This window comes from Arvicanthis niloticus, chromosome 8, assembly GCF_011762505.2.
Source record: "Arvicanthis niloticus isolate mArvNil1 chromosome 8, mArvNil1.pat.X, whole genome shotgun sequence".
Lineage (NCBI taxonomy): Eukaryota > Metazoa > Chordata > Mammalia > Rodentia > Muridae > Arvicanthis > Arvicanthis niloticus.
In genome coordinates, this window is record NC_047665.1 from 37,001,824 (window position 1) to 37,024,615 (window position 22,792).

Here is a 22,792-nt window from a genome sequence, read left to right on the forward strand (position 1 = left end):
CAGGAGACCCTGTAGGTAAGACAGACAGACAGACAGACAGACAGACACACACACACACACGCACACGCACACGCACACCAGTACTTACCTATTTCTACATGTGTTGAGAGACCGCAAGATGAACTTCTAGAGCAGAAAAAAGGCAGCAGGAGCAGCAGGCCAGACCACAGCCTGCCTACAGACATGTTGTCATAACTCCTCGGCCGCTCTAAGCTGTGGCCAAACTATGACTCCAAAATCCAGGCACAGACTCGATGTGTTCCCTCTACACAGGTCACTGACACAGGAAACCAAGCCTCGTTTCAAAATAATGCTGTTTTCCAATGAAGTCAACCGATCACCCACTGTTTAGTTTTTCCAGAACAGCAAACAAACTGTCCTGGGAGGAGAGAGAAAGCAATCTGCTGGGATCTAAAAGCCTTTGGCTGGAGGCACTTTATCATCCCACCCATCCAGATTTTCCCCCGACAAGCAATTGGGTCGGCAAATCAAATTTGCCTTCAACTTGCTTTCCAAACCAGACACTCACCTGTGCCAGTTGATGGTCACTCCGATACTACCTTCCTGTCCACGAGCAGCATCTCCGATATCCTCACCTCACACTTATCAGTTTCCTCATCCTCCCAAGTCCCAAGTGCATGCTGGGAAAACTTTTATGGTGATCACCTAGAACCGGCTTCTCTTTTTCTTATTTGGCAACAGATACTGCCAGTTCGGCATGTTACACAAGCCCAGCCACTCCTGACCTTCTACTCTGGCTCTTCCAACAGGATGTGTTGCAAGGAAGGATTCCTGCAGCCCAAAGATACTGACTGCACCTGGAAGGTGGAAGCAGGAAGCAGATTAAGGCGAAGAGACAAGGGTCTGGAAAATGTGGGCCTCAGAATAGACTCATCATGAGGTAGCCAATCAGAAACAGGCAGTCCAAGGGAAACAATCCAGGTCATTCACGGACATAAATGTTGGCAATCTTAACACCCAAATGATGCACCGGCAGTGTTCAAAGCAGCAGGGTGCTCCCAAAAGCCTGTGAGGAAACAGTATTCATCCTTGGGCTAGGCAAGGGGAAGGGACAAACGAACAAAAGACGGGATAATTTGAGCCGGCTGTCTGCCAGGCAGCCATTTGTTATGTAATCTTCAGCCCATTCAAACCCGAAGCCATGGTTTCAGTAGTTCCCTCCATCTAGAGGCACTGGTCCTGACTGCTTCCAACTGCCTTTAAGCCACAGGCTACAAGTTTTGGTTTTTGGGTTTTGGTTTTGTTTGTTTGTTTGTTTGTTTGTTTGTTTTTTAATTGGATAGCACGGTGTTTATAAACTTACATCATTTTGCTTACTTTCTATTTTTGTCAATGGGATCTCATGTATGTCAGAATAGCTCTGACTTTATTGTGGAGCCAAAGATGACCTTAAATTCCAAATTCTCCTGCTTATACCTCCCAGTGCTGGGACTGTAGGCATGAGACCAGCATACCTGACCAGACTAACATTTTGCAAGTGAGGAAATTCACATATAGATTTAAAATTTTAGCTATCTATACAGTACAAAATAAAAACCCCAAGGATCTACATCCCTCTGTGACATGACACTCAACTGGAGTGGGGAACCAGCTGTCCCTTCGACGAGTACACTCTCCTCTGTGTCCTCTTGTCCTAGCCACCCACAGTCTGTGGTGTGTCCCCAGTACTATTCTGCCTGCAGGAGTCTGAGTTGGACCACCTCTCACTCTGAGCCCCCTAAAGTCTGCAGGTTAAGATGATAGTGGCGATAAACTGGGACTTTAGTAAACGTAGGAGCACCCAAGAGTAGCCAGTCAATAACAGAAAATTGGGTATGATTGTGTATACTGTAATCCCAGAACTCTAGAGGCTGAGAACAGATGGCTGATGGAAGTTTGAGGCTAGCCTGGACTACACTAGGACCTTTTCTTGAAAAATAACAGCAGGATTGGCAAAATGGCTTAGTTGGTAAAGGTGCTGATTAATGACCTGAGCTTAATCCCCAGGACCCACATGGTGGAAAGGGAGGATTGAATTTTCATCCACACACACAAGTAAATAAATGAAGAAGAAAAAAAAAAAAAGCTTAAAACAACAAGATAGCAGATAGCAGACTGGCAAGGATCATGAGGAGAAAATCCTGCCTAAAAGAGCTATCTAGGCAGCTATAAGAAATCCAAGCCACATAAAACACCAGAGAAGGGAACAGGTTCCATTACTAACCAATACTAATCCCAAATTCCTTACAAATGTCATACAAAATTTAGAATGACCACATTTGTTATCTTTTTTTATTTGGGGTGGGGGGTGTCCAGACAGGGTTTCTCTGTATAGCTCTGGCTGTCCTGGAACTCACTCTGTACACCAGGCTGGCCTCGAACTCAGAAATCCGCCTGCCTTTGCCTCCCAAGTGCTGGGATTAAAGGCATATGCCACCACTGCCTGGCGTGACCACATTTGTTAAGGTAACAACAAATTAAATAAATAAATAAATAAATAAATAAAGAATTCCTCACTTAGTACAATGTGATGATTATGCGATAATATTGCTATTTTTGAGAAATGCTGGGGAGATGCCTTACTCATTAAATCACAAGCATGAGGACCAAATTCCCATTTTTACCAGCATTTAAAAGCCAGGCACAGTAGGGTGCTCCTGTAACTCCGGGGCTGGGGAGGCACAGGCAAGCAGATTCCTGGAGTGCATCGCCCCAGCCAGCCTAACCAAAATCAATGAGCTTCAGGTTTGGTGAAAGACCTTCTCAGAGATAAAATGGAGGAAGGCTATTGAGCAAGATACCTGATGTTGACCTCTGACCTCTACATTGTATATGCCCACATGCTTATGAAAATATTTTTTTCCTACTGCTATCCCCCTTGCTAACGCAGAGACAGTGGGATTCCGTCATCTGGAGCTTTTCTGAAATGCAAACACAAATTGAAAAGCAAGTGTGCAGGTATCCTAGGAGCGGGTGAGAATGTGTGCTTCATTTGCATACCAATTCTGCTAGCTTCGGTCTGAGTGACCTTGTGCAAGTTATTAAAATATGCTGCTGCTTCTCTGTGACTCAGAGGTAATAACAGTGTCCACCTTATGGGTCATTGTGGATATCAGATGAATCAATATACAATGCATTTTAAATGGAGATTAGTATACCATCAGTGCAGTATACCTTCACAACTATCCTTCAGAAGAAAACGTCCCCACCCAAAAGACTCACCATTGTTGATTTTTGTTTAGTTTGGGTTTTGTGGTACAGGGGTTCAAGTCCAGGTCTTCCTTCATTTTAAACAAGTGTTCTAACACTGAGCTATATCCCCAACCCATTTAGTAGTGATTTCTTTCCTATCAATAAAACAACGTTGTATTCAGATTAGTCAGTATAAGATGATTTCTAAAACTTTAGGTATGGATATGAAGCAAAACTGGATGAAGCCATTGAAATGAAAGCTAGTCTCCAGATGCAGATAAATGATGAAATACAATTCTTTTGAAGAAAGCCACATGGCATTTAGGCTGTCCTCAAACCATCTATGTAGCTGAGTTATATTATGCCTTGATTTATTTGTGTGTGTGTGTGTGTGTGTGTGTGTGTGTGTGTGTGTGTGTGTGTGTGAATGCAAGATGCAAGAACCTGTGGAGATGAGAGGACAAGTTTCAGTGCACACACACACACACCTGCTTGAGGAAGGGTCTCTCTTCTTCTCTTCTGTTTCTGCTTCTCAGAGTGTTCTGGGCTAACTGGTTCTTCCAGGTGATTTGTCTGTCTTCACTCTCCTACCTTGTCATATGAGTGGTAGAATTGCAGGTATGGCCATTGCATCCACCTTTCTACATGGGTTCTGCAGATTGAACTTGGTTCACTAGGCTTGTACAGCAAGCACTTTTACCCACTGGGCCTATTCCCAGCTCCTGCCTTGAATTCTCCATCTCTTTGTCTCTACATTTCTGTGCTGGAATGCAGGCCTGAGCCCCCAAGTCCAGCTTTAGATATAATTTTGTGTTCAAAATAAAGCAACTCATTTCTCTGGTAGTCTTCTATGTCACTGTCTTATAGCACCACGACAGCAGCTGGGGAAGAGGGTGGACAAATCCAGAGAGGGGGCTTTGGGGGTGATCATAGCTCATCAGGGAAAGGTGCTTGCTGCCGAGCCTGATGACCCAGGACAATCCCAGGGACCCACATGGTAGAAGGAAAAAAAAAAAAATCAATTCTGGCAACCCTCCCCTTCGTCACATAAATAAATTAGTTTTAAAAGCCAGGAACTGGAAACTCATGGTACCCGGGAACACAAGGAGAAAAGAAAAGGTTCCTGTCTCCCAGTGGTTTCTCCTCTGGGTCCTAGTGAGCATGCCCACCCAAGATCTGGAAGTCATCAGGAAGTAAGCTAGGGGGCTGAAGGGAATTGTTTCCACTCCAAATGGGGCTTGCTGGGGACAAAAGAATCAGTGTAGGAAGTTTTGAACTTCTCAGACTATAGGGACAGTTGCCTTGGTGAGCTCTTTCCTTCAACAAGTAAGTAAAAAAAAAAAATGACTTTAATACTGCATTGGTGTGAAGATTAATAGTAAGAATATACCTAAATTGTGTGTTCAGGGTTTTGGAGGGGGGGTGTGGTGTTTTGTTTTGTTTTCTAACTTTCAAAGAAACAAAAACAGTGAAAGTGCTATGGAGCTTAGGTGTTACTCCTAAGGTACATGGTGGGCAACTCAGCTGAAAAGGAGAGTAGGCTGAGCTTTGTTTATCTCTCAAACCAGGGGCGGTGTCTCATTCGAATACACTCAGATTGACACCGAGGATTCCCTGAATTCAAGACCAGCCTGGGCTACATAGTGCATTTGACCTTGGCTTTGGTTACCAAATGAGACGTTTTTCTTTTATTTCTGTTTTTGAAAAAAAAAAAAAAAAAAACAGAAATAAAAGAAAAAGAGAAAAAGAGGGAAAGGGAGAAGGAGAGAGAATGAAAGACAGTGAATTCTAGATTGGATCCTGAGACACACGGCTGATTTCAAGTTTGGGGTCTACAGTGATTAAGACAAGATCTGAAGAAATACCCAGAGAAGATAGAATGGGCTATCAGCAGAGCGCCCCCTACAGGCAGCAGGCATCCAGGCCAGCTTGCGATAGTCAAGAAAGCCACCGGAGGCCCTCCTTATCTTGACCCCTTCTCTCCCCAATTCCCTCAATAAAATACAGGACAAAGTAGTAAACACACAGAGCATACATGTGTGCACACCTACCTGCACACACAATTAAATCCTGCTGTTGAGACTTCTGCTAGATGTGACTGGCACAAGACTGGGTGGCTCTGACTCAGCAGAAAACAAAACCAACAATTAAAATGACATCCCAGGCATTTTGCAAATACAATATTCTAACTGGGGCATGTAGTGCTTGCCTGTAATTCCAGAACTCTAGGAAGGAAGACTGGGAGATGTAGGTCATCCTAGGCTACATAGTAACATGTTATAACAATAATAATAATAATAACAGCATTTGACTCCACACACTCTAAGCACAAACCTGTTACTTCTTTTATTCAAATTAAAACTTAGGGTTTCTTTCTGCTGCAGAGTTTGGGGCCCTGATGTAACAGGAGGATGAAGATGCTGTTTAAGGTGATGGTGCTTTGTTCAATCCTCACACCCCTGTTGACTTCTTTTTTAAAACAGGATCTCAGTGTATGGCTTTGGTTGGCCTTGAACTCACAGAGAGCCTCCTACCTCTGCCTCCCAAGTGTTGGTATTAAAGGCGTGGACCACAACACTGGGCTTATTACTTCTATTTTGATTGTTTCCAGTTACTAATTGGCCAAACTTCAGCTTTTGTTAGTTGCTTGATGTATAGCAGCTAGGTCACGAAGCAAAGGCCGGTGGTTTGGGAGCACCCTGCTCAGGACCAACAGAGGAAACACACAGAAAGCATGCAAGAGGAATCCCTGAGCCTCACTTCGCCCCTAGTTGAAAGATTGTCCCAAATTCCAGTACTCAGGAGCGCCGTGCTCCAAATTCATGAAGGGGATATGCAGAAAAGCATGCAAGGGACAGATTACTGAGCCACACTTCACCCCTCACTGAACAGTGGTCCCGAATCCCAACGCTCAGTAGCCTGAACATATGAAACTGAGATTTTGGCGTTGGTGCCATCTCCAGACTGGGTGCAGATTGCCGGGGCTGGGGAACTGGGGAACAGAAAGTGCTCCTGTCATAATTAAGGCCTAAAGAACTGACAGGTGAGTATCTGACCATGAGAAAGGTAACTCATGTGCACAAATTCTTCTTGCTGGGAGTCTTTCCACTTGCAGGCCCTGGAGAAGGACGCGCGGGGCGCACCAGTTCAGGATCTCTCTCTCTCTTCGCAGCTCCAATCGCAATTGCAAGAGAGAGGGCGCTCTTGGTGTCCCAGCCGCCCTGCGCGTTCCCGCCGTCCCGCGTGTCCCCGCCACTGTGCTCCCACCTTCCCGCGACCCCCTGAGCTCCTGCAGCTCGCTTGCCTGTCCCTTGCCGGTGTCGCCGCTACTGCCTGGCCATGGCGACCAGCTTTCTGCTGCGGAGCTTCTGGGCCGCGCGTCCGGCGCTGCCGCCTCGGGGCCGACTCCGTCCGGAGCTCGCGGGAGCCCAGCGGAGGAGCTACGCCGGCGGCCCCGCTGGCCTCCACGGCGACCTACTCCGCGGGGACAGCTTCGTGGGCGGCCGCTGGCTCCCAGCCCCCGCCACCTTCCCGGTGTACGACCCGGCCAGCGGCGCCAAGCTGGGCCATGTGGCCGACTGCGGGGTACCCGAGGCCCGCGCTGCTGTGCGCGCCGCCTACGATGCCTTCTGCAGCTGGAAAGGGGTCTCCGTCAAGGTGAGAGCGTCAGGTGCAGGATCCCGGCCTAGGGGGGGAGACAGAGATCCACAAAGTGAAACTAACCTGTGACTGTGACACCTGCATCCCGGTTCCTCGGAGTACACAGTGCCAGAGCAAACCACAAAAAGAGATAAACAAGTTTGGAGCATGGGGCCCAGCACGGTATCAGATCCCCTGCTTTCATGCAGGGGTGCACAATAAAAGTGAGCTGAGTAATGTCAGCCAGCCTGTCTGAGTGTGTGTGTGTGTGTGTCTGTGCCCATGGGCCCATGCCCGTGTGTGTGTGTGTGTGTGTGTGTGTGTGTGTGTGTGTGTGTGTATAGAAAAATGGGAGAGAGCACTATATGTGAAAGCTGTATGTAGGAACTATATATCTGTACATGTAGGTTGCATGTTGGGGCTGTATGTGTAGGAGTTGTGCCAAGGACACTGAGAAAGGGCATGTAGCTTTGTTCAGAGGAGGGAAAAGTCTAGGGACATTCTCTGATTTTAGATCTGGATGGGTAAGGGCTACCTACCGTTTGTTAACAGAGATGGCTGGACTAAGGAGGATAGGTGGTAAGGATAGAAAATTATTTTAGAAAAATTCTTCCTTCTTTATTTATGATTAGTAACCTTGCAGTCAACCCTGTGAAATCATAGTCTCTTTATTCTTCATATCCTCTCAGAAAATAGCTGCTGCCTCATGATGGGGGTACAAGCACCAGAGCCACACACAGATCCACCCTGTGTGGAGTTACTGGAGATGCCACATATTTCTGGAGGTGCTCGGAATACAGAGTCAAGAAAAAAGGTTGGGGGAGGCTGGATAGTGGTTCTGCCTTTAAGATATACTTGCTGCTCTTGCAGAGTTTCTGGGTTCAGTTCTCAGCTCTCTCGGGGCAACTCTGAACAGTCTATATCTCCAATCCCAGGGGACTGATGAAGGTACACATACATACATGCAAGCAAATGCTCATATGCATAAAATAACAATAAATGAATCTTAAGAAAAACCCAGCTCCTTCTGGAGCTCACCTCATGTTTCGAAGATCCAAACTGCAAGCAATAAACAGTGAGGAAGTGTGCTGACACTGATGAATTACGTGGGAGGCAAAGGACAGATGCAGGCCCAGGCCCGGAGATCAGTGGTGAGAGGGAAAGGGCACGGTGGCCATTTGGGTGGCTTAAAGTGGTAGAATTGTCTTCCTGCAGTTCCCAAGGTCGGAAGTCAGAGGCTGTGCTGGCTAAGTTCTATGTGAACTTGACATAAGCTAAAGTCATCAGAGAGGAGGGAACCTCCGTAAGATTGGACTAAAGGGGAGCCTACAAGACATTTTCTTAATTAGTGATCCATGGAGGAGGGCCCAGCCCACTGTGGGTGGCACTATCCCTTGTCTAGTGGTCCTGGGTTCTATAATAAAGCAGGCTGAGCAAGCCATTGGTAAGCATCGCCCCTTCGTGGCCTCTGCATCAGCTCCTGCCTCCAGGTTTCTGCCCTGCTTGAGTTCCTGTCCTGGCTTCCTTCCATGATAAACAGCATTGTCAAAGTGTAAGCCAAATAAACTCTTTCCTCACCAACTTGCTTTTTGGCCATGGTGTTTTGTTGCAGCAATGGAAACCCTAAGACAGAGAGATTAAGATGGTGGCAGGCCTGGTTCCCTCTGAGGCTTCTCTCCCAAGCTTTGTAGACATTATTCCTTTTCTCCAAATGTTCCGTGTTGTTGTGTCACTATTGACTTCCTCTGGGGCCAGTTGTTGACTGAAGGCCTAGCTGCACTTAATCACCTCTTTATCTCATTCTGAGGCACAGAAGAGGTTGGGTCAAGACGTCAGCCCCTCCCTCTAGCAAAGGACACATTTTCTCCTATAACATCAGAGTCGGCCTGTCTGAGGGTATAAGGATGAAGAGAGGTAAGGGGAGATCCTGAGCAACTCAGGAACATGGCTACTCAGCTTCCAGAACAGCAAGGAGGCCCTTGTGGCCCAGAGTGGACCAAGAACTAGGGAGATATGCAGGGAGCTGTCTAGAGGTCGGGAAGGAAGAGGCTGCTTCTTCATTCAGGACCTGTGGACCATCCAAGGACTTCACAGTATACTTTGACTGAAGCGGTAATGGGAATTCTGTAAGAGGTTGTCAGAGGGCTGTGGCCAAAGAAAAGGCCTGTGCTTGGTTTTGTTATTGTTATTTCTTTGTTTTTGTTAATAAGAAAATTCTTGAGACATGCTAACTTGATAAAGAAAATAATTTTGTTTTTCCTATGGATTTAGCTGGGAGGAATCCACCTTCAATAGTAGCCTATACTGTTTGGAGGTCTATGGGACCTCAGTGGGTAACAACTCCAAAAGATGTTACCCATTGCTGGCACTGGGTTCTTTGTTTGTTAGCCTGTGGTGCTTAGTAAGGCATTGCTAGCCTGTTAGAGAGTGACTTATTTTAATTCTATCTATGGAAGCTTTTATAGTAGAAGGTAGGTTTCTATATGACTTTTAAAAAGGAGGGTGTCCTTAGTGTTCTTAAAGGCTATTCTCAGTGCCATTGGTTACCTCCCAGAACCTGAAGGTAAGACCCTACTGCTGAAGATACCAAATATTTGAGTGATGGGACAAAGAGGCATCAAGCTGGTTCTGATCTAGAAGTTTCACTTCCATAGCTGTCATAGTGCTGGACCGTGCTGGGCATGTGTGCTGGCTGGATTGTTTTGTTAACTTCACACAAGTAGAGTCACCTGAAAAGAAGGAATCTTCATAAAATAATTGGCCTATAGGAAGACCTGTAGGAAATGATCGTGATTGATATGAGATGGTCCAGCCCATTGTGGGTGGTGCCACCCCTGAGCAGGTAGTCTGAGCAAGCCACGAGAAGCAAGCTAGTCAGCAGCACCCCTCCATGGCCTCTGCAACCGTTCCTGCCTCCAGGTTCCTGCCTCCAGTTTCCTGCCTCCAGGTTCCTGCCTCCAGTTCTTGTCTTAATTTCCATTGATGACCGACTGTGATGCAGAAGTGTAGGATAAAAGAATATACTTTTCTTCCCCAAGTAGCTTTTGGTCATGGTGTTTTAGCACACCGATAGAAACCCTAAGGTAGAAATTGGTACAGAGCTGGAGAGATGGCTCAGCAGTTAAGAGCTAGCTGATCTTCCAGAGAGGACTTGAGTTCAATTCCCGGCACCCACATGGCAGCTCACAACTGTATAACTTCTGTTCCAGGGACACTTTTACCCAGACATACATGCAGGCAAAACACCAATGTATATAGACATACAAATAAATAAATTATTAAAAACAACAAGCATACATTGATAAGAAAATACAGCTTGAAAGAAAGGAAAAAAGAAAGAAAAGAAAAAAAGAAAAGAAATTGGTACCAGATACAGGTATTGCTGTGATGGACTTGCCTGTGTTTTGGGAGGACTGTGGTACCATTTGAACTCTGGACAGGAAAAGCTATTGAGTGCCCAAGAGCTCAGTGGGCTGTTCCGTAGGAGGTTGAGAGCTAATGGTGAGAGCAATGCAGTTGATGAAGGCCTGGCTTGTAAAATTTCGGGGGGAAATTTAAAAGTCCCTTAAAGACTCTAAGAAAGCCATTCTAGTGGTATTTTGAACTAAGAGCTAATGAAGTAAAACTTTTGCTTTGCTGAGACAAGCAATGCTGGTTAGTTGGAACTAAGAACTTAGTGGTGATTAAAAAGAAACCAGCAACATTGAGAAGAAATCTTCTGGGAGGGGTGTTTCCACAGAAGCTGTGGTCCAGAGCGGCTTTATCTCATGCTGGAGGCTAACTTTGTAGGAGTTACCCCTGTTTTGAAGGCACGAAGGGGTCATGGAGAGCAGCTGAGGCTTGACACTATGTGCCAGGGCTAGAGTCCCTGAAAAGAACCCAGGAGAGGCCATTGGTGAAGGTGCGCCTTAGTTGTAGTAGAAGTCCCAGGATTGAAGGGGTCACGGAGAGGGTACAGCTTGGCACCGTGTCCCTGAAGAGAGCGTAGTAGGAGAGGCCATTGGTGAAGGTGCAGCCCATTTGCAGCAGGAGGCCCCAGCATTTGGGAGATCACTTGGAATATGATACAGGGATGGTCACCTACGACAGCAGCAGCTGTGCAGTGGAACCAGCCTGGGCCTGCGAGAGAGCTGTGTGTGCTGTGGATGGATAGCAGAGATGGAGAAGAGCCGCTGCCAAGCCTAAGATCACGCGCTCCAGACGCCTGATAGTCGTGTCACACTGTTGAACTTTGGTTTTGCTCTAATCTGATTGTAACAGTGCCTGGTTCGTCTCTCTTGGAATGAAAATGTGTTTAACTTATTTGAGGTTTTATAAGAGCTTACAATTAAGAGACTTCGGAAACTTAGAAAGATTTTGGAAGTTTAAAAAGATTTTGGATATTTAGAAGGGCTTTGGATATCTCAGAAATGTTGGATATTTTAAAGAGAGTTTCAATGTTTTAGAGAGACTTGAAACGTTTTAAAGAAACTGAACTTTTAAAGTGTGGAATTTATAAGGACTGTGGAACTTTTAAAAGTAGGAATGTTTCACATTGTGAGATTCATGTTAACATGATATTCAGAGAACATCAAGAAAGGAAAGTTATGGCTAAAGTGGTGTCTTTGTGTGTGAAGTTGACAAGGGGTCAATTGTTCTGGCTAGTATTATGTCAGCTTGATGAAAGGTGGGTCATCTGGGAAGAAGGAATCATAATCAAAAAGTGCCTCCATAAAATTGGCCTGTAGTGCATTTTTTGATTGATGATTGACTTGGAGGGGCCCAGGTGACTGTACTTGGTACACCCCTAGGCAGGTGGTCCTAGGGTACATAAGAGAGTAGGCTGAGCAGACCACAAGGAGCAAGCCAGTTAGCAGCCCTCCTCCATGACCTCTGCATCAGTTCCTACATCCTGGTTTCTACCTCCAGTTCACATCCTAACTTCCTTTGATGATGGACTATGAGATGAAGTAAACCCTGGGTCATACTGATTAAGCACAGTTAGGCATGTAGGTGCACTCAGCTATGAGCATGATGGGCGGGGAGTAGGTCAGACCTAATCCCTGAACATTCTGGCATCATTTTACAGACTCACAGTGGTTCATCAAGGTCATGGGCACCACACAGTAATATCACAGTGCAAGGGTGCAGGGAACTTTTCTAGACCTGTTGGTAGTTTGCCAACCAACTACCTGGTACTGGGGCCTCTCTGAAATTGGCAACATCATTCTGTCATGCAGCCATAGCCTCCACCCTAATGCAAGAACGCGTTTCAGCTCCAAGATTACAAGAGCCTGGGGCTTCTTAGGGAAACTTCCTTCTTGAAGGTGTCCCTGAATGCTGGAACTTTACTGAGAGAGAAGTTCCATAGATTCCCTGAAGGAAACGTTGGGGCACAAAAGCAGGGAATGAGACTCACCATCCTTTTCCCTCTGAGTCTGTACTGCCTGTATCTCTCCCTGAGTGTAAACTCCCTTCCCTTCCCTAACCCATTCACCTCCCACCACCCCACAGTCTATGTGTTCTTGAGGGTCTAGCTCATGTGTAACTTCAGTCACTCGGCCTTCCACTATTCTTTCTCTGAAGCAGCAGAACTGGTCCATACACCTCACCATCAGCCTTACATCTTCCCTCTCATGTGATTATGACCTTTTCTCACCTTGCAAACTAGAGGATGCATGTTAGTTAGACAAATATCTGACAGAAGCAACTCATGGGAGGAAGAATTGAATCTGACTCACAAGGGGGATTTGGGTTATTATGGTGGAAAAGGCCTGGTGACTTTGCTCCATTGGTTTCATGGCAGCTGCTCCACATGGTGGATCTCTACGTGTGGCTGATGAGGCCAGGAAACAGAGAACAGAACCAGAAGTAGGCCCAGACAGTCACCTGAGATTATTATTTACTTTCATAAATCATGTATACTGGCAATGTTTAGGTCTACCCACAAATTCCCAGGCATCAAAAACATTGTCAGGTAAACCACCACATTTAATAACCTGGCAAGAAAAAGAATATTATGTAAGGTTCATATATTTACTCCCCACCCCCAATTTAAAAGGTGTTTGATATTATCACCTATAGGTGCAACTTTTTTCTTTCAAGACAGGGTTTCTCTGTGTAATCCTGGCTAAACTGGAACTCACTCTGTAGACTAGTCTGGCCTTGAACTCAGACAGTTCAGCCTGCCTCTGCTTCCCAAGTGCTGGGATGAAAGACAAGGCCCACCACACACAGCTTGAGTTTGCAAGGTTTGTTCCTCCTAGAAATTCTAGGGGATAATTTGTTCTCCTGTCTTTTCCAGGTGCCTTGGCCCATGGGATTTTGTCCCTCTGACACTTGGTTTTCTGAAGAGAAAGGGGGGAAGAGAATGGGGAGATGAGGGGAAGAGAATAGAGGAGATGGGGGGAAGGGGGTGGGAAGATGGGGGAAGGGAATGGGGAGATGGGGGAAGAGAATGGGGGGAAGGGGATGGGAAGATGGGGAAGGGAATCGGGAGATGGGGAAAGAGAATAGGGAAGGGGAAAGGGAAGCAGAGAAAGAGCAAGAGAGGAGCAAGAGAATAGGTGGGGACAAGCAGCCCCTTTTATAGTGAGTCAGGCATACCTGACTGTTGCCAGGTAACTGTGGGGCAGAGCTTAGACAGAATGCTAACATATGGACCCTACATCCAGCCACATCTTGTTTTTAGAATGACACCATTAATATTAGATTAGGATGAACCTTAATGACCTCATTTTATTTTGCTGCTTCTATGAAACCCTGTCCCCAGATAAGGTAGCATTCCGAGAGCCTGGGGGTTACCTGGTTAAGATAGACACAGTCCACTCCATCTTCTGCCATGCCACGGACTTTGCGTATGAGGACTGCTCATGACTTCCCCTGACTTACGTAAATCCAACCCGGGTATTGCATTTTCTACCTAAAGGCAGAGTCTTACTTTTTAAAAAGTTTATTTTTAACTATATGTAGTGTGTCTGTGTGTATGTGCTTGTTTGTGTGTGTGTGTGTGTGTGTGTGTGTGTGTGTGTGTGTGTGTGTGTGTGTTTGTGTGCATATGTGTGCCAGTGTCCACAGAGGCTAGAGGTCTCAGATAGAATTACAAGCAGTTGTGAAGCTACCTGGCATGGTGGTAGTTGGGAACCAAACTTGGGTCCTTTTCAAGAACAATATCTGCTTTTAATTGTTGGACTATTAATCCAGCCCAGACTCTTACATTTTATTTCTATAGCTCTGCTATGTTACGTTCTCTCACTGTTTCTCTGACTAAACGTGGTACCCATTCACAGCACATAGCAGGCCATTGTCACTTTTCCCTAGACAGGATCATATGTAGCACAGGCTGGCATCAATCTTGGTATATAGTCAGTGATGCCCTTGAATTTCTGATCCTTCTGCCTATACCTCCCAGGTGCTGGGATTAGCCATGTTCTGACATGCCCAGATTTATGCTGAGTTAAAGATGGGACCCAGGGCTTCATGCATGCTTTACCAACTGAACCATATCCCCAGGCCTGCTGACAGATTCATATTCGCTTCTCTCAGCAAAATTTTTGAGCTGTGAAAAGATGCAGCTTGTTAGAAAAGGAACATTCTCCAGAGGCAACAGTGTTGTGTGTACCCACCAGCTCTCTGTTTTCAAGTGGAATTATAAAAGTGAAGACCTCTGAGTGGATAACAATGTCTGAATGACATGCTAGGTGTGTTTATTGCATTGCATGGTTATTCGAGCAGATGAGAGTAAGTCTATTCTTATTGAATGAGAGATGCAACTTATTTGGTAAAGAGTTTGCCAAGCATATATGAATCCCTGGGTTCAAATCCCCAGCTCCCCATAAACTGGGCTTGTGGAACACAACAATAATACTAGCACAGATTGGTCAAAAGTTCAGGGATATATCTACCACTGAATTGATACAGGCTTGCCTCAAACTTCTGGGCTAAGGCAATTGTCCTGCCTTGGCTTCATGGTGGCTTCTTCATAGATATGTGTCATTATACCCTGCTCCAGTTCATCTCCTTCCTTCAGTATCTGAGTCTGCCAGATGCTACTCTTCTGGGAAAAGCACCCATAGGCCAACCCAAAATGTTTACTAGGTACTGGGGCATCCCCCAGCAGGGTGAAGTTGACACTTGAGGTGAACTGTTCTTCCTCCAAATGTGAGGCTGGACACATAACTGGTGCTTAGGAGGGAAAGGGTGACGACCCATCTTTCCTGCACCTCCCAGTTTATTGCTTCTCTGCCTCATTTCTTTTCCAGGAGAGGAGCTCATTGCTCCGTAAATGGTACGACTTAATGATGCAAAATAAGGAGGACCTTGCCAAGATCATAACAGCCGAAAGTGTAAGTTCAAGATCCTGGCTCGCTGCCAGGAGGAAGGGTCCTAGAGTGCTTAGACCAGACATAGGATAGTGCCTGGCTTCTCCTGACTGCTCTCCTGCAGCTTCACATGTGGTCCTTTGATGATGAGGGACTGAGTCATCATGGTGCTCAGAAAATACATTTGCTGAAACAAAATGTCTGTGCTCTAGTATATTTGATGCTGATTTGCAAAAAGTAGAGTTGGTCGTCTGGAGAGGTGGCTCAGCAGTTGAGACCATGCACTACTCTTCCAGAGAACCCAAGTTCAGTTCCTTAAGCTCTCATCAGGCAGCTCACAACTACCCATAACTCCAGCTCTGGGGAACCCGGTGCCTCTGACATCTGTGGGTATCTCACAGCCCCACAGAGACGCAGAAAATAACAAGAACAAGGATTTGGGCAATAGGTGTGTGTGGAGCTACATGAACACTGAGCTTTTAAAAATATTTTGTTACTATGAATTCATGTGTATGTATGTATGTATGTATTTATGTATGTATGTATTATACATATGTAAGTGCAAATGCCAGTGGAGGCCAGGATAGGGCATTGAACTGGAGTTACAGATGGTTGTGAGCCACCATAAAGGTGCTGGGAATCAAACTCAGGTCCTCTGGAAGGGTAGCTAGTGCTCTTAACCACTGAGACAGCCTTTTCCTTTTTAAAAATATAATATTTCTTATTTATTTGTGGGGAAATCCGTACATGTATACAATGTAATTTTATTCTACCAGTCTCCTTCTCCCCTGCATCCAACTCCCCTTGGACCCCCTCATCATGTCCCCTCCTAACTTCATGTCCTCTTCATTTTAATGATCTTAGTCCAGCTAGTGCTAATCACCCACTACGGCATGGACTACCTGCAATGGTCACCCCTTCATATAAAAGTTCCTCCCCTCCCCCGGCAGCCCTCGATTGCTTATGTCTCCCCAGCTAGCCATGGGGCTTGTGTTTCCTGGTGCTGGGACTTTGACTGGTTTGCTCTTGTGCAGTTAACTTCAGCCCCAGTTACTTCCTTCTATTCGCCTGTTTTTATTTTCTCATTATTTTTAAATTTGTGAACTGCACCATTAGTTCATTCTCAGAACAAGAGATTTCACACTGTGACTTAGGATTTGGGAAGCCTTAGACTATGCAGCGCTCTGTCTGCCTCCAAGCTGTGAACACATGCTGGTGACTCATCTTACCTCCGTCATTCCAATCCCTAAGACTTGCGCCAAAGTTAGTCATTTTTCAGCAACCTCTGTGCTTTGCAGAAGGAAGCTTTCTCTCTTCTTGCAGCTTTGAATGACTTGGAGACACAGACTGTACTTTTGATGAACATTACCTTTTCTGATTTGATTTAGGGAAAGCCTTTGAAAGAGGCCCAGGGAGAAGTTCTGTATTCAGCCCTTTTCCTGGAGTGGTTCTCAGAGGAAGCTCGCCGCGTTTATGGAGACATCATCTATACCTCTGCCAAAGACAAGCGAGGGCTAGTCCTCAAGCAGCCCGTTGGTGTGGCGGCTATCATCACACCGGTATGTAGCAAGGCCACCACAGTCCCCAGGGTGGGAGTGGAAGGCAATCTCTTTTTCCTGGTGAACAGGTGTGTCCATCCTGTCAGCTTTGTCACCTATCCTTGGTTTCCTGATTCCTTTCCTGGATGTAGAGCTGTGTTTCCACAGTCTTGTGACAGGGTCAGGTGTAGGGATATACGTGGAAGCACATGTTTTCTGATGCCTTCAAAACCAGGGTGACCTGCAGAGACTTTTCTGAGCAGACATGAAGACTCCATCCTGGTATAGCCTAGCTCCTCTGAAAACACCTTTGAAATTTTGTCATTTTTAATAGACTTCAAAGAAAACATTTACTTTTTAAAATTTGTACCATTATTAAAGAATTGTGTTTATTTTGAGATTATCATCAATAGCAGAACATTTGTCCCTCTGAGGGTAGGCACAGGGCCAGGTTCTGGAGGTCCAAGGGTGACAAATTAAGATTCTGTCTCTCACTAGATGGGTTTGCAGTACACTGGTGGGCTCCAGGTTCCTCTCATCAGCCCTTCCTGGAGGAGCTTGGTGCCAGCTTCTCTCCAGGGTCTGCCAGCTGTTTTCAAGACTGCTGGCCTTTCCTGTTCAGCACAGTTACAGATGGAGTTCTCTTTGCTACCTAAGCTGATGAAGAGTGCCCTGAAGCTCACTATTGTTGGTCATGTGATCTTGGGCAAGTTATTTACCTGTGATGTCTCAGTTTCCCCAAATATGTAAGTGGGAATAATAACAAGGAGCTCATTGGGATATCATACAGACTTAGTTCACTGGGATTCAAAGTGCTTAGAACAAGAAATGAGACAGAGTATGCACTATATGCAGTGTATGAAATGTGTTAATTTACAGTGGAGCTAGAGACATGGCCCAGCAGTTAACAGCACTGACTGCTTTTCCAAAAGATCCAAGTTTGGTCTCCGGTACCCATATCAGATGGCTTACAGTAACTCACACATACATATGAATACATGAAATTATTATAGATTTGTAGATATCTATTCTCTATAAATATGTGTGTGAAAGTAAGTAAATCAACCATTTTCAAAGTCTCATCACCTCTTTTACTTAAGAGTCTCAGACCAAACTTTCCTCAGAACATGTGTTTATAAATAAAGTTTTATTAGTACACATGGGGTCCATTTATGAGCCAGTGTACATGAGGCAACTGCAGTGGTGCAGAGTTGTAACAAAAACTATACATCCTACAAGACGCAGCTCTCAAAGAACACATTGGTCTAGATGGTTTTGTACTGTATCAGATTGTGACCTGCTTCTGTGAACTTTGACCTCCTTAGACCCTCACGCCAGGGTCAGGTGTTCTGAGAGCTCACCTGCATAGGAGCAAACAGGTTTGCCAGTCGTTTGAGCAATGGAATGGTGACTGGCTCTCTACCCTGCCTTGTCTTGGATCCTGAGGCACTCCCCATGCTTACGTCCTTCCTCTCTTCTTCCAGTGGAATTTTCCCAGTGCCATGATCACCCGGAAAGTGGGGGCCGCCCTGGCAGCTGGCTGCACTGTGGTGGTGAAACCTGCTGAAGACACACCCTATTCTGCCCTGGCCCTGGCTCAGGTGAGTTTCTCCGTGCAGAACCAACCAGGTGCCCAAGTAGATGCTTCTCAAGAGCAGGAAGAAACATTTTGGAATTTCCTTCTCTGCATGTGTCTCCTTCTGTTCACAGAGCATCTGTTTAGCAGCTAATCTATAGATAGATAGATAGATAGATAGATAGATAGATAGATAGATAGATGCTTTCTTTAGTAGGAAAAAGAAAGGAGAGGAGATTTTCAGGTACCTTTTGGTCACATTTTGATACCCTAAAGGTGATGTTGATCTATCATCATTTTTTATTGCATTAAAAATGTGGGTGTTTCTCATATTTAGGAGGTCTCTTTTGCAGTTTAAAGATGTATTTTTGTTTGTGGGTATGTTTGTGTTCTGTATAAGTGTATGCTATGTTCCTCCAGGATCTGCAGAGGCCAGAAGATGGTGTTAGCTCCCCTGGGGCTGGAGTTCCAGGTGGTTGTGAGCCATCTGATGTGGGTGCTCAAGAAAGGCAGCCAGTGCACTGAACCACTGAGCCATCTCTCCAGCCCCAAGCTTTCTTATTCACTAGGCCTGATCCTGGCTCAATCTATATCCAGTCAGATCTTTTTAGTTTTCTGCTTAAAACTCTCAAATGGATTCATGTGTCACTTGGTAAAACACAGTTTGACTGCAGTAGCCTTCAAGGGTCTATACCACCTCCCACCAGCACCCTCTGACTTGTCTCCAGAGGCCTCATCCTTCTGTTTGAGCCACTCTGGCCTCTGCCATCCCTTATGCCCTCTAACCTCATCCTCATCTCAGGTATTGGGTAAACGTTTTCTTCTGGAACACTCTTCCCCAGTCATGCTCACATGACTTGCTTCTTCACATATTTTTAAACTATTAATTATTATTGTTGTGTGTGTACATGCTGAGCGGGATGGACATGCATCCCACAGCACTCCTGTGGAGGTGACAGGATAACTTTGTGGAATCTGTCCTCTCCTTCCACCTTTATGTAGACTCTGATTCAGGCCTTCAGTCTTCCATAGCAGGCACTTTCCCACTGAGCACTTACCAGCTCTTTTGGTGTCTTTATGCTCTACAATTACAGAAAATATTGTGGGTCACCAAAGACTGGAACACAAGACTGTAGCGAGCCAGAATGATCACTCAGTGAAATAATGGTATTAGCCTTTGTAAGCTTCCTGTCTCCACCTGTCTCTCTGTAACATTCATAGGACACGCTGTCCTATTCAGAGATCTACGCGTTCTATCATTCCTTTGTGCATTTATTGTTTGTCCTGTCCAGCAGGGCATTAAACAGCGGTCCAGAGAGATCACCTGAAAGAGAAAGTAGGGGAAACAGGCCAACGAAAAGAATGGCGATCTGTCTATAGTCTGATCAAATCACTATTTTTACTTTTTCACACAGGGGTTATATACACAAAAAGGCAGGATGTGGGGGAAAGGGATGACGCGGGAATGTAAGTGTTCAGGGAGAGTACAGATATCTTCTAGAACAGTGTCAGCTGGGTGAAGGTTCAGGGGACAGGACACTATGATTTCGCCTATGATTCACTTGTCTAATCTAAATTGGTATTATCCACCAAGGTCACCTATCTACAAGGTCTATAACTAAAGCCTGGCAACTATCCACCAAAGCTGCTTGTTTACAATATCTTATAGCTATCTGTTTTAGTGTTTTTTCACAGCGACCCGAGACTTTGTGTTAACAGGCTGACTTAGGCCTATGGCTGATTTTAGGCCTTCAGTGTATAAGCAAAGCTGCCCCTGACAATTGTTCTTTGTCCAAAGAGTATGAGCATCCCAGACTGTGGTAACTTTTCAGACTTTACAGTCTTGCGATGGCCACTGCACACATAACAAATTTACTGTAACTTTTATGCTTTGCTCTTGGCGATTGCCTTCTGTATTCCCTGGAATTCTATATCCAGCTGAAGAATTCACCTAAGAACTAAGTGTCACCAGCCTAGTGAAACAAGCTTTATATTCCAGCTATTCAGGAGGCTGAGACAAGAGATCTCAAAGTTCAAGGTCTGGCCTAGGCAACTTAGAGTGGCACTATTGTTATTTGAATGGAAAGAGTTCCCCACAGGCTCGGTTGTTTGAATGCATAGTCCAAAGCTGATGGAGCCACTTTAGAAGGTTGTGGGACCTTTAGGAAGTAGGGCTCTCTGGAGGAAATGTGTCATGGGATGTGGTCCTCAGAGTTTTCTAGCATGGCCCCACTTCCTGTCTGCTGCTCTCTGTTTCTGTGAACAGTGCTACTCAACGCTCTTACATCTTTGCCTCTCTGCCTTGACGAACTGCATCTCAGCTTCACCCGTAGCCAAGATAAACCCGCCTTCCTCAAACTGCTTCTTGTTGGGATTTGATCACAAGGAGAAAAACAACTAGTAATGGCCATGTCTCAAAACAATATGTAAAACCTAGAGCTGGAGAGAGAGCCCAGTGGGAGAGTTCTTGCTTATTATGCATGGGGCCCGAGAGCCAATTCCTAGGATCATGAAAATAATTACTAATGATAGTAAGAAAATAGTTCCAGGTCTCTGTGTCCAGGGTTGAAACCAATATATGCTTGCTTCATTCTCTCCCTCCTGGTCCAAACCTAGTTCTATAAGGAGTTGTGGTTTGCACATTACCAGTCCTTTGCTGATGTCTTTCTGGTTGTTTTGTTCTTGGACCTTTGTGTTAGCCAGCTTTCTGTCACTGTAATGAAATGCCTGAGTTAATAGCTTATGAAGAGAAAAGGCCTATTTTATTCACAGGTTTTGCAAGTTCAAGCCTGTGATCTTTGCACCTTTGTGCCCATGGTAAAGCAGAACATCATGGTAAGAGTAGTGTTGCAAAGCTAACTGTCCACCTCACAGCCAGGAAGCAAAAGAAAGAGGAAACAGTTGGTTCCACAAGGCCCTTTGGAGGAGTCTGAAGTACTGCTCTTGTTCTGTGACAAGTGCCTGACAGAGACATGGAAGGAGGCTTGTTTACAGGGAATGCAGTTCACCGTGGCCCAGAAGTCGTGTCAGCAGGAGTATAGCCAGTTGAATGTCTGCAAGTCAGGAGGCAGAACAAAGTGAATGCCAGTTCTCAGCTGCCTTCCTCTGTTTCCTCTTTTTTATTGGGTCTGCGGACTTCAGCTCACAGTTGACCTGTGTCTTCTGAACAGTCAGCGTGTGTCTTCTGTGCCCAGTCGCATGTCTCCTAAGCTATCCTGTGCCTCAGCAATGGAGATTAATCATCACAGAGAGCGGGCCTCTAATGATCTAAAGACAGGGGCTAAGCCACTACATTTGAAGTCTTCACTTGGGAGGCTGAGGCAGTAGGATCCATGCCAGCCTGGCTACCCAGGAAGATCCTGCCAAAAACTAAACAAACAAACACAAGGCCTCCCACCAGACCCTGACTTCCATTGGCACCTGCCCTTGTCTACTTCCCGTGATAGCACCCTGACAGAAAGCAGCCACCACAACGTGCGGGGAGCTTCTTGACCCAGAGAGAGTAGTGGTGGAATGCACACAGTAGGACTCTGATGATGTCTGTGGCTCTCCGGACATTCTAGTTCTCTAACTGTACCGATATGCTGATGAAAACTACTAAAAATTCCTAAAAACTTTCTTTCTCTTCCTGAGGGTAAAAAGCTGCTGGCTTAGGCAATTAACACCTATAGCCTAGCAGGGGAGAATTAAGTAATGTGGCCTTTGTTCTATCTCAGCAGGAACTGCAGCTGGAAGTTGCAGGAAGAAAAAGGGACACTTTGAAAAGTGATTATAGGGTTTATTACTAAGTTGTAAAAAGTTTCCTATTAAAGCTATCTAAGGGGCAAATTGGAAAGATACTAATCAGGGAAAGGGAAAAAATTCTTCTTAGGGGAAAAAAAAAATCTCTCTCTTTTTGTCCTCAGTACTTATACATCTTTCAGAATATACATGATCACATGTTAAATATTTCATCACAAGTTCACACACGCAGGGCGGTGGTGGCGCATGCCTTTAATCCCAGCACTTGGGAGGCAGAGGCAGGCGGATTTCTGAGTTCGAGGCCAGCCTGGTCTACAGAGTGAGTTCCGGGACAGCCAAGGCTACACAGAGAAACCCTGTCTCGAAAAACTAATAATAATAATAATAAATAAACAAGTTCACTCACACAAAAAAATCAAATCATAAATTGAAATAGAAGTTTACAACAGAGAATGTTTATATGCACATCTGTTAGGAGTAGTTATCTGGCTAAACATCCATCACCTGTCACAGCTCCACAGGTTCATAGAAGGTTGAAATCCATAACAAGTTATTAGTGAAGTTTTGTATAGATAAACCCAGTCAATATTTGATCTTCTTTCTCAGTACCTATAATAATTCCTTAGTTCCCTTTTTATGACCTTTGGTTAATTGTTTTACAACCTCTTGGAATGTGCTCTGAGTAGGAGAAAGTCTGGTTACTATCTAAGAGCAATTAACTGGTGACAGTTGGGAGACTGGCAGAGTTCTCATTGCAGTTTTGACTATCAGAAAAGGACCTTATAGCAGTCCCACTATAAAAGAGC

At 45.3% G+C, this 22,792-nt stretch overlaps 2 protein-coding genes across 3 annotated transcripts in view; one reads left to right on the forward strand and one right to left on the reverse strand.

Annotated features, from left to right (window-relative positions):
• The window catches only part of Gpld1 (glycosylphosphatidylinositol specific phospholipase D1), a 52,266-nt gene extending 51,205 nt beyond the window's left edge, over positions 1-1,061 (reverse strand). Inside the window, exons 1-2 of one of the 2 annotated variants that reach the window (XM_034509773.2) lie at positions 530-1,061; positions 89-379 (exon numbers count right to left, since the gene is read on the reverse strand). In XM_034509773.2, coding sequence (XP_034365664.1) covers positions 89-185 — 97 coding nt within the window. In that variant the 5' untranslated portion in view covers positions 186-379; positions 530-1,061. Of the gene's footprint in view, positions 1-88; positions 380-529 lie in introns of those variants that run through there. The other variant, XM_076939226.1, reaches the window with a different exon arrangement.
• Positions 1,062-6,394: 5,333 nt separating this feature from the next.
• Positions 6,395-22,792, forward strand: part of Aldh5a1 (aldehyde dehydrogenase 5 family member A1) — a 30,451-nt gene continuing 14,053 nt past the window's right edge. The window contains exons 1-4 of the mRNA XM_034510672.2: positions 6,395-6,849; positions 15,072-15,155; positions 16,520-16,690; positions 18,154-18,270. Of these exons, the coding sequence (XP_034366563.1) occupies positions 6,532-6,849; positions 15,072-15,155; positions 16,520-16,690; positions 18,154-18,270 (690 nt within the window). The 5' untranslated portion in view covers positions 6,395-6,531. The remainder of the gene's footprint in view (positions 6,850-15,071; positions 15,156-16,519; positions 16,691-18,153; positions 18,271-22,792) is intronic.